At 41.3% G+C, this 10,540-nt stretch overlaps 1 protein-coding gene across 8 annotated transcripts in view; it reads right to left on the bottom strand.

Annotated features, from left to right (window-relative positions):
* Window positions 1-789: 789 nt before the first annotated feature.
* Window positions 790-10,540, bottom strand: part of SETD4 (SET domain containing 4) — a 69,294-nt gene continuing 59,543 nt past the window's right edge. For all 8 annotated transcript variants that reach the window (XM_030202199.1, XM_030202203.1, XM_030202196.1 and 5 more), the window contains exons 7-11: window positions 10,249-10,423; window positions 6,439-6,520; window positions 5,086-5,166; window positions 2,535-2,658; window positions 790-1,076 (exon numbers count right to left, since the gene is read on the bottom strand). In XM_030202199.1, the coding sequence (XP_030058059.1) occupies window positions 912-1,076; window positions 2,535-2,658; window positions 5,086-5,166; window positions 6,439-6,520; window positions 10,249-10,423 (627 nt within the window). In that variant the 3' untranslated portion in view covers window positions 790-911. The remainder of the gene's footprint in view (window positions 1,077-2,534; window positions 2,659-5,085; window positions 5,167-6,438; window positions 6,521-10,248; window positions 10,424-10,540) is intronic.

Below are 10,540 nucleotides of genomic sequence, written 5' to 3'. Positions count from 1 at the left end.
TTCACAAATTGCTCCCAGGTGCTGACTCCCCAAATCCCCCCCCCCCAGGTCCGCCTGCCTGAAGTAACTGCACCCACTACAACTGCTCCAGGTACCTGTATACTGCTGCGATGGACCTGAGTATGGCATTTGAGACTGGCAAAGAAGTATTTTTAAACTTTTTTTTTATGGTGGGAGGAGGTTAGTGACCAATGGGGGAGTAAGGGGAGGTCATCCCCAATTCCCTCCGGTGGTCATCTGGTCAGTTCGGGCACCTTTTTGAGGCTTGGTTGTGAAAATAAAATGGACCAAGTCGGCCAAGTGCTCGTCAGGGACACCCTTCTTTTTTCTATTATCGGCCGAGGATGACCATCTCCTAATCACGCCCCAGTCCCGCCTTCGCTACCCTGCCAACACGCCCCCGTGAACTTTGGTCGCCCCCATAACGGAAAGCAGTTGAGGGTGTCCAAAAATCGGCTTTCGATTATGCCGATTTGGACAACCTTGCGAGAAGGACGCCCATCTCCCGATTTGTGTCAAAAGATGGGACGTCCTTCTCTTTTGAAAATAAGCATGATAGTCTATAGATCTTTTCTGATAGAGAGTGCTCTTCCAACATTTCACAAAATCTACCCTCTTGCTCTTTAAATATGTCAAGAAAATTCCTCCTAGAACTGCAAAAACAGGCATGTTAATGTTGGAAAGGATCTTATTTTTCTGAAATATACATTTCTGAATCCAGGCCTCTGCAGTGCATGGTGGAGTGGCACAGTCAGGGAAGGGAAGCTCATAGAAAATAACACGACCATATTGTTTTTCCAAATATTTTATTACCAAAATTTTAAATGCATTACAGAAAAATCTTATACATCATAAGCAGGAATGACAAAACTGCTTTAAATACTTAAAAATGACTACACAGCAGCCCAATATCAGCTGTGCAGTGCAATATGGGCTACTGAAATGGCTTCACTGTGCAAATTCTGCATTATTATCTCTGTTGACGCCTGAAGGATCTGTAATTCTTCTCTTCGTAGGGTCTCTACCAAAGCCAGATGCTGCTCTAGATCCATCCTCTCACTTTTAAGAAGGGAAAGCTAAAAATCAGAGAACAGGACAGTAAGACTCACTGAAAGAGACTGGGAACATAGACTTGTGCAACTGAAGTGAATTACTTGGGTTTTTTTTTTTTAACTTTGCAGAGTATTATATCTTTATGCAACTTTACAATAATCAACCAAGACAAATTTTTCAGATAGAAATTTTCCAAACATAAAGCAATGACAAGTAACAAAATACCAATTCTAAGACAATAAGGAGATCTTAGACCACAACAAAGAGGGTTCCAAGAACAGACAGCAGGCAAATTAAAAGGTCCTTTTAGAAAGCTGCGGTACAAAGTGGCCTTAGCGCACCCTTATACAAGCTTTTCCTGCACATTAAGGTAATTTTTCCTGCAACAGTAAAATGGCCAATTTTCCATTTTTTGTATTAATGGCCATGCACTAATGACCAAAACAAGAAAGGACAAAACCAAATCCAATCCCACAGAACCCAAAGACAGAAAAAAAAACCCACAATTGGAATGACCAAACAGGCGAAACTGGGTGGTGCAAAATATAAGGTCCTTTACTTAAAAAGTGGTGTTCTTTTCTGCCCCCGAAGAGGTCACTAGACCACCAGGGCGTGCTGTGCTCAGGTAGGCTGGGTGGCAGCAGGTGGGGGGAGAGTGCAGATTCTGCACAGAAATGTTGAATTCTGAGCAAATTCTGCACTCCGCAGTCGCGCAGAATGGCAGGAGTAAAAGGTTATACGAGAGGGAAAGTGAAACAGCTCCATCAGGAGGAAAAGCCATCAATTATTAGCCAGGTAGACTTGGGCGAGCCACTGCTCCTCCCTGGAAATTGAACTATGGGAAACACTAAATAGATCTACTTTTTGGGGGATCTGCTGGGTATTTGCAATGCAGACTAGCCACTGTGAGACAGGATACTGGAGCTCAGGTCTGGCCCAACCACTGGCAAGACTAGGTGGTCATCTAGGGCAGTAAAGAGCAGCTCTAGTCAAAGCAATACAATACTTCCCGACGGCCAGACTATTTCAAAGAACAATCAATACATACTTTTACCTGTAGGAAGGGTGGGCAATTTTCAAGTAGCCCATTTACCTGGGTAAATGCCTTTTTTAAATTGCCCTTATTTTTTGGGGAACCTGCACCACCCATACACACACAAAGTTTATTATTTAAAGCATGATGTACTGGAGGAGACAGAGTGGAGGCCTGAAAATTAATAGAGTGAGTGGGGGTGGGCGGGTGGGATGTAAGGCTGTTGGTTTGCCTTGGGTGGCTAAAACCTTTGCATTGGACCTGGCTCAGCTCAATGGTCTGTATTCAGCATGGCTTTTTTTTACGATCCAATCACTCAGTATATAGGAACCTGAGAATAACTGACAAGGTAACCCAGAGATGGGGACGAAATGAAATGATATGAACAAAGCTTTGCACATTAAGCAGACCACCTTGGTTCCTGCCATAAGATATTTCAGCATCTCACCTTCCTTAAGGCATCGTGTGTCTCCTCTATTAAATGGTAGCAGAGATTTCTCACCAGGGCCAGACTGTTCTGCTCATTTATGTCTGACACTGTCTCACCAAGCAGCACCTTTTTCCAGCACATGCTAAAATTGAAAATACATACTTCTTTACAGTTGGCAGCTGAATGATAATTCAGTTAAATTAAAATTATCTGTAAAAAAAACCTATATAAAAATACAAAAGGCGATAAAAGCAAAGGGGTCAATATTGGTGGCACCTACGACTAGCACTAAGTGTGAAAGTGTACACGTATCTGTGAAAATGCTGGAAGGGCACCTAATGCTGCTAAGTGGTATAGCCTAAAACACAAACAGGTCGAAACCTCTACGTAAAGTCCCAAAACACAAAGCAATATCCCCCCTTAGCCGTCTCTTTTCCAAGCTAAAGAACCCTATCCTCTTTAGCCTTTCCACATATGGGAAGAGTTCCATCCCTTTTATCATTTTGGTTGCTCTTCTTTGAACCTTTTCTAATTCCACTATATCTTTTATGAGATACGGCAACCAGAACTGAATGCAATCCTCAAGGTGAGGTTGCACCATGGAGCAATACAGAGGCATTATAATATTCTTGGTCTTATTTTGCATCCCTTTCCTAATAATTCCTAGCATCCTATTTGCTTTTTTGGCTGCCGCCACAAACTGCACGCAAGATTTCAGCGTATTGTTTACAATGAATAGTTTTGTGTGACGCTGCTAGAATCTTCTACAATCTTCTCGCTAGTCAGTGTCCGCATCGAGCTCCACCGGATCATGTCACCCAACTACATATGCGTAAGTATGCTCTTTGAAGCAATGGAACAATAGACTGATTGGGATTCTCAGCTATGTTTCGCTAAAAATGTGAATTGTTCGACATTTGGCTGACAGCTCCTGATGACGCCCAGGGGGTGAAACACAAATTTTGTGTCGGGCTGGAGGATCATTGTAAGAGTGGAGTAGCAAGAATAGGTCACAAACTGTCTATATTATTATGGAAAACTAATGGACTGATGAGCTTTTGAAGAAACTCCATGTGTGAAGATTGTTCTTTTCAACGGACTGAAAGACTGATTTGGATATTTATCGTGTGCTGAATGGTTCAGGTCACAAAGTATTCTCACCATGGACAAACATTGTTATATATGTGGGGGAAATGATTGTTGTGCTTTACTAATATTGAGATGATTTGTTGAAACAAATTTGTACTAAATTTGTAATGACATTGTAAGTGCATTGTAGAAACTTTCTTTATATTTGATTTGAAATTTTGAGGAAGTATTGCTTAATTTTTTTTTGTTACATTTGTACCCCGCGCTTTCCCACTCATGGCAGGCTCAGTGCGGCTTACATGGGGCAATGGAGGGTTAAGTGACTTGCCCAGAGTCACAAGGAGCTGCCTGTGCCGGGAATCAAACTCAGTTCCTCAGGACCAAAGTCCACCACCCTAACCACTAGGCCACTCCTCCACTGTTGCTACTATTGGAGATTCTACATGGAATGTTGCTATTCCACTAGCAACATTCCATGTAGAACTCGAACCCTTGCAGATCACCAATGTGGCCGCGCAGGCTTCTGCTTCTGTGAGTCTGACGTCCTGCATGTACGTGCAGGATGTCAGACTCACAGAAACAGAAGCCTGCGCAGCCTTCTACATGGAATGTTGCTAGTGCAATAGCAACATTCCATGTAGAATCTCCAATAGTAGCAACATTCCATGTAGAATCTCCAGTAGTATCTATTTTATTTTTGTTACATTTGTACCCTGCGCTTTCCCACTCATGGCAGGCTCAATGCGGCTTACATGGGGCAATGGAGGGTTAAGTGACTTGCCCAGAGTCACAAGGAGCTGCCTGTGCCTGAAGTGGGAATCGAACTCAGTTCCTCAGTTCCCCAGGACCAAAGTCCACCACCCTAACCACTAGGCCACTCCTCCACTCCACTCCACAGATTCTTGAATTTGTAACTTTTTATGTTGTATACATATTCATGCTGGTATTCAGGTCATTTACGTGTATTTTTTGTGTCTAAATGTTGGCATCTGCCTTATGAAATCCGCCCCCCACTGGCCAGATTTAGGGTCCACTGTTGCAGTTTTATAAGGCAGCCTGATGCAAGGTCTCCCAGCCAAGGGCCATCATTGAGATAACAGCAGTAAGTGATTTGGGAGGGGATATAAAGTTAGGGGGAAAAATTCCAAGATATTTATAAATGATTTCTTCATGGGCCAGAGTCAGCCCTGACACCAATTAAGCTGAAGCTCAAAGGAGCAGGAAGAAACCGATTAAAAAAACCCCAAAACAAAAAAGCAAAAAACCCCCCAGCAACATCCAAATCAAAAGCAGACTGTATATGGAATCATCCAAGCAGAAAATGAAATTCAGTAGGGATATTTATCTTGCTCTAATCAGGGATCCTCTGCTCATTCATATATTGTACAAGATGGGAGAATATTGATTCATAAAAAACAATTAGATGATAATTTTTTTTCTGCATATTCTATAAATGACATAAGAAAAAAAAACAACATACAACTCTCCGCTTCCAAGGCACAGCAGTTTAACAGCTGTTAGCAATTTCCAAGATGGCCCATCCCGTCCAAATGTCAAGTTTCTGAAAAACAGAGATCACAGCAGCTAAGGTGGGAACAGCTGATGCAAAACACTACATTGACACCAAAAACTGGAACAAGACCATAATCCAGATCCAAATCCAATTCAAAAGTAAGTACTAGCCATTCATGTGTAACTCTTTCCAAGTGTCTGTAAATCCAAAAACTGTGTGTGCCAATCCCACATTTATGAAATCACAAGAAAATACAGAATCACAGATCCTTAAAGGCATAACAGAACTTGCCGGCCAAAAGCTGTTTTTTTTTAAGGTATATGCAGTTTAACTTATTACAGGTTTGCAAGCAATCACATTATTTGAAATAAGAATCACAGTAATGTGTGTCTTGAATTTCATGCAAAGCAAAACTTATGCAAAGAATTGGCCACCTCTACACAGAAACTTGGGTTCATGCCTGCTATACGCACTGCAAGGTGACATTTGCTACTTAACCCAATGTCTCTAGGGATTTCCAAGGCACAAAATCAGAAAAGGCTTTTGATATATTCGGCCCCAGGAATGTTTAACCTCTTCTTTCACCATACGTACATGCACATATGCTACACTCATCCCAACCATGAATGATCTAGTCATAATCATTCTGTAATATTTAACACTGTGGCATAAGAAGCTTACCTGTCATAGATTTTTTAAAATAATGTATATCTGGAGTCGGAGAGTGGGAACAACACACAAGTTCCAATTATCGAGTTGATGGTAGGTACTTAGTAAAGGTGTACTGACCTCGTGCTTGCTCCTACCTCTTCTATAGGCACAATATACAATGTTAGCCTGTGCTATCCTGTTCATTAAACAATGAAAGAGTACAAAGAGGGGGAGCTTGGAAGGAACTTACGAAAGGTCGAGACTAGAGGGCTATAAATGACTCAAGGAGCACTCGCTTATCTTGGTATGTATATGTAAGTGAGCTATTGATGTCATTTCTTGGTATAGTCACTTATGAACATTGATATTAGCAAAGGATAGGGGGAAGGTCTGAGGGGAGGGCACGGGAATACTTATCATGTAAGCCACAACAAAAGGGGGGGCTGGGTAGTGGGAGGAGGGTGGGGAGGGGGGAGGGGGGGAAAAACCATATAAAAAACTTACGCCTTTTGTTAAAAGGCAGTTGTGTGGTGTAAACCAGTCTTTTGGTCATGCTTGTACTTAATACATGTTATATGTATTTTGTGGTTTGCACTGTTAACTTCAATAAAAAACGTTGAAACATAAAATAATGTATATCTGTAATACAGAAAAGGAATATATACCTACTCTAAAAAGTTATGCTCCTTTAAAAGAGAAAGTTTCTTCGGTATTTGCTTGTCCGTGGGAGATACATGATGAAGGAGGACATCTGTTAAATAAATTTAAACAGGATGTGTTAGTAAAAAAAAAAAAAAAAAAAGCCAACTGAACACCAAATCTCTTTGAAAGCACAACAAAGCTGACTCCCAAACTTGTGTCTCCACACATCTTCTTCATATTCCATTTAAACACAAATCCCAGCTTTCTCCCTTAAAAAAAAACAAAAAAAAAAAACTTGGATTTTCCTTTATTTTAAAACCAGCAGGCTGAAGTGTCTGGTAAAGTAAATAAAAACTGAGAAGAAATGTTAGAGTTGTGTGAAACCTGACAGTGCTGTTAAATCTTCCACAGGACAGCACTAATGTTCAGTTTTCTTTTTAAAAAATACGATAAAAAGCTTCTCTGGAGTATACAGAATATGTAAACCAGCTAGATCATTAATTCAGTGTATGTTTTGTGTTCTCATAACTACTTAACATCTATATAGTTCTGCGAAACATTATATAGGCTTATAGTAAAACTTACTTTTTATTCTTTCCAACACAATGGAAGTTGGAAAGAATTATACAAAAGAGGTCGAGAATGTCTGTCTGGGGCAAAATAACTCAAACAATTTAATAGAAGAATGGATGAAACTTGCCAAGATGGAAAAATTGGTAAATGACAAGTTTGTAAATGGGCCAGTCAGGCTGAGGGTTCAAGAGAAATACACCGCCTGAAAAAAATGTCCCAATCTATTTCTATGGGAGTAGAAGTTTCAGCTTCTGTAGCATAGGAAAAACAGAACGGGATGAAACTTGGTATGTGGGGAAAAAAAAAACAATAAAATACATTGAATTCAAAACTGGTGCAGAGCAGCCCAAACTAGAAGTTGAGGCCTGTACCTTGACGCAGCAAAGGCAAAACATGGCCCAGCGGGTCCATCAGAAAATTAAGGTAAGTGGTGTTGAGCTTATATATAAAATTTAAGAGAAAGAAAATTTTTTTTAATGAGTTTGATTTTACAATTGAAGGAGTTATACGTGGTAATCAAAAGTCACCGATCAGAAAGCAGGCAAACTGCAAATTGAGTGACCCGTGTGAAAAAAGTTGTCACTGAGGTCCAGAAAACTGTTCTATGGTATGGTATTGTGATAATTGAGTTTTTAGTGTTGAGTAATATATGGCATATATCCAAGTACATAACATCTTTTTGCCATGGGCAGGGCCAGATTTAAGCCATTGACAAACTTCGCACATACTTTTGTTTCTACATATTAAGGGAAGGGGGTGTAGGACACACTCAGGACTGTCTAGCTTTTTTCAGAAATCAGCAGAATTTTACATTAAAATCCAGAAGGTAGAAGGATGGGTAATATGCCTGGACATATTTCTGAGTTTAAAACCTCTATCTGCAGTTCTCTAGCTCCCAGCATGTGAGTGAACCTGTCCAGTCTGCTTCTTTTGTAACAGCAGAGATTGTAGGTAAGATCTAGCCAATAGGAAAGCAGTGAGGGAAAAGGCCTGGAAAGTAGCTTTAGTCACGTGAAGGGAGAAGGGGATCTGGAGGAAGTTTCTGTGCTATAGAAAAAGTTTCTGCATGCAATGGGGTGGAGATGGAAAAAAAATTGAATCCTCTCAACTAAAAAAAACAACCTGATACGATTGCACCTCTCCCACTGCCTTCCCACTCATCTCGCACAAGGAAGCATATATACAAGCATGCAGAGAGACACAAAAACACTAAATATCTATACCAACCCCCCGACTGACCCACACACAAGCATTTATATGAAGAAGGGATGGAAAGAATTCCATAAGCTGTGCAGTGCATTCTTTCCCCACTTGTTTACGTTGCATTGATTGCAGACATTTTTCTGATGCACTGGCAGGTTTTACAGCAACTGGTTTCAACACCAGTAGATTACTTCAACACCTTTTTAGCGAGTTTGGCTGTACTAACTATGAGAGCACTCCAAGATATCCAGAATGCTGCAGCCCCTTTGTTAACAGGGGTAAAACTTTCCCCATATTGAGGCAGTTGCACTAGTTGACTAATATCTGGAGGGCTAAGATTAAGAGGCCCGATATTCAGCCAGCGGTGGGCAGTGCTTTTGTTGTCCGCCACTGGCTTTAAACCTGAATATTCAATGCCCGGCCATTTTCAGTGACAAGCATTGAATATCGGGGGTTTTTGAACTGCTAAAAATTTTAACTGATTATCTCGATAGCACTAAATGATTAACTTTTTAAAGACAGGACAAATATTTATGACCTATTTGATCGCTGAATATCATCGCCTAACTGGATCACTTGCACGATATAGCCGGTTATGTGCTAACCAGCAATATTCAGTGGAGATAACAGGTAATCTCCTGTTGAATATTAGTGGTTAGGCTATTTAATCGGTCAGTCTGGCCAGTTAAATAACTTTGAATAGTGTGTGTGTGGGGGGGGGGGGGGGGGGGGTTGGTGCTTTTGCTTAAGGCACTGAGGCTCTCGGTTCCTTTGCCTTTATCGATACCATTAAGGGTTCAGGGAGGGGTTAAGGGTTTGGGAAGCGGTTAAGCTCGTGATCCAGCATGTTCAGTGGCGGGATCTAGACTGTGGAATGCACTTCTGCAGAATGTAAGATCTGAAAAAGACTTGCTACAGTTAAAAAGATTTGTAAAAATATATTTTTCCAAAAAGCTAAAAGTAAGATTTGATATTTAGAGGATATGAATGTGGTCTGCTGACTGGATTTGATTATCGATTTTAACTTGGGATAGCCTAGGCATGTATTTGTATGTGTGTTTGTTTTTGAAAAATGTCAATGTTCTTTTAGATTTGCAGAATACAAATAATTTTCAGTAAATTCCATCCAGAGCTGGGCTTTTCAATGAACACCACTCCTAGGAAATCACAGGTCATGTGGTGAGCCAGGATTGCCACAATAAATAGGAAGAGCAATGGGGTCATGGGCCCACCAGTATTTACCCACACAGCACTAGCAACTAGAGAGCTTACCCTTATCTCCCCTTACGCTCCTACCCAAAACCTCTGCTCACAGGACAAAGCCCTCCTCTCTGCACCCTTCTCCACCACCGCCAATTCCAGGCTCCGCCCTTTCTGCCTTGCCTCTCCCTATGCTTGGAATAAACTTCCTGAGCCCATAAGCCAAGCCCCCTCCCTGCCCATCTTCAAATCCTTGCTCAAAGCTCAATGTCGCCTTCGGCACCTAACCACTTTACCTCTATTCTGGAAATCTAGACTGCCCCAACTTGACATTTTGTCCTTTAGATTGTAAGCTCCTTTGAGCAGGGACTGTCCTTCTTTGTGAAACTGTACAGCGCTGCGTAACCCTAGTAGCGCTTTAGAAATGTTAAGTAGTAGTAGTAGCTTGGGGGTAGGGTTAGAGATAGGTTTGTTTGGCCCCTCCAACCATAAAGGATGTCCCGCTGCCCCTGCCACAATCTGTGAACAACAGATAAAGTACAGTAGAAGGCATGCTATCACCCTATGCTTGGAATAAACTTCCTGAGCCCATTCGCCAAGCCCCCTCCCTGCCCATCTTCAAATCTTTGCTCAAAGCCCACCTCTTCAACGTCGCATTCGGCACCTAACCTTTATGCTTCTATTCAGGAAATCTAGACTATCCCATTTTGACTGCCCTATTTGACTGACTGTACATTTGTCCTTTAGATTTTAAGCTCCTTGACCTGGGACTGTCCTTCTCTGTTAAACTGTACAGCGCTGCGTAACCCTAGTAGCGCTTTAGAAATTTAAGTAGTAGTAGTAGTAGTAGTAGTAACCAACCTGTTGAAACAAAAACACTACTGTGCGGATTTCTGCTAGCAACAAACCCATATTCTAAAAGCAACCGCTGGTTATCGTGGGGTCCATAGCAGATGAATACTTGCTCGTGCTTTCTGCAATTTGAACCTGCTATAATTTCATAACACCGGTTCTTCTCATTGAATGCAGCCTTTACCTTGAAAGAGAAATAACATAGCGAGAATCAGAAAAGGGCCAGTGTAAACTCTGAAATGGGAAGTACAAGTTTTGCAAAAGTCACATTTGAGGCAGATGTTAAAATGGTTTTGGTCCA

This window comes from Microcaecilia unicolor, chromosome 4 (genome assembly GCF_901765095.1).
Source record: "Microcaecilia unicolor chromosome 4, aMicUni1.1, whole genome shotgun sequence".
In the NCBI taxonomy this organism is placed as follows: Eukaryota; Metazoa; Chordata; class Amphibia; order Gymnophiona; family Siphonopidae; genus Microcaecilia; species Microcaecilia unicolor.
This window is presented reverse-complemented; position numbering and strand designations above follow the sequence as displayed.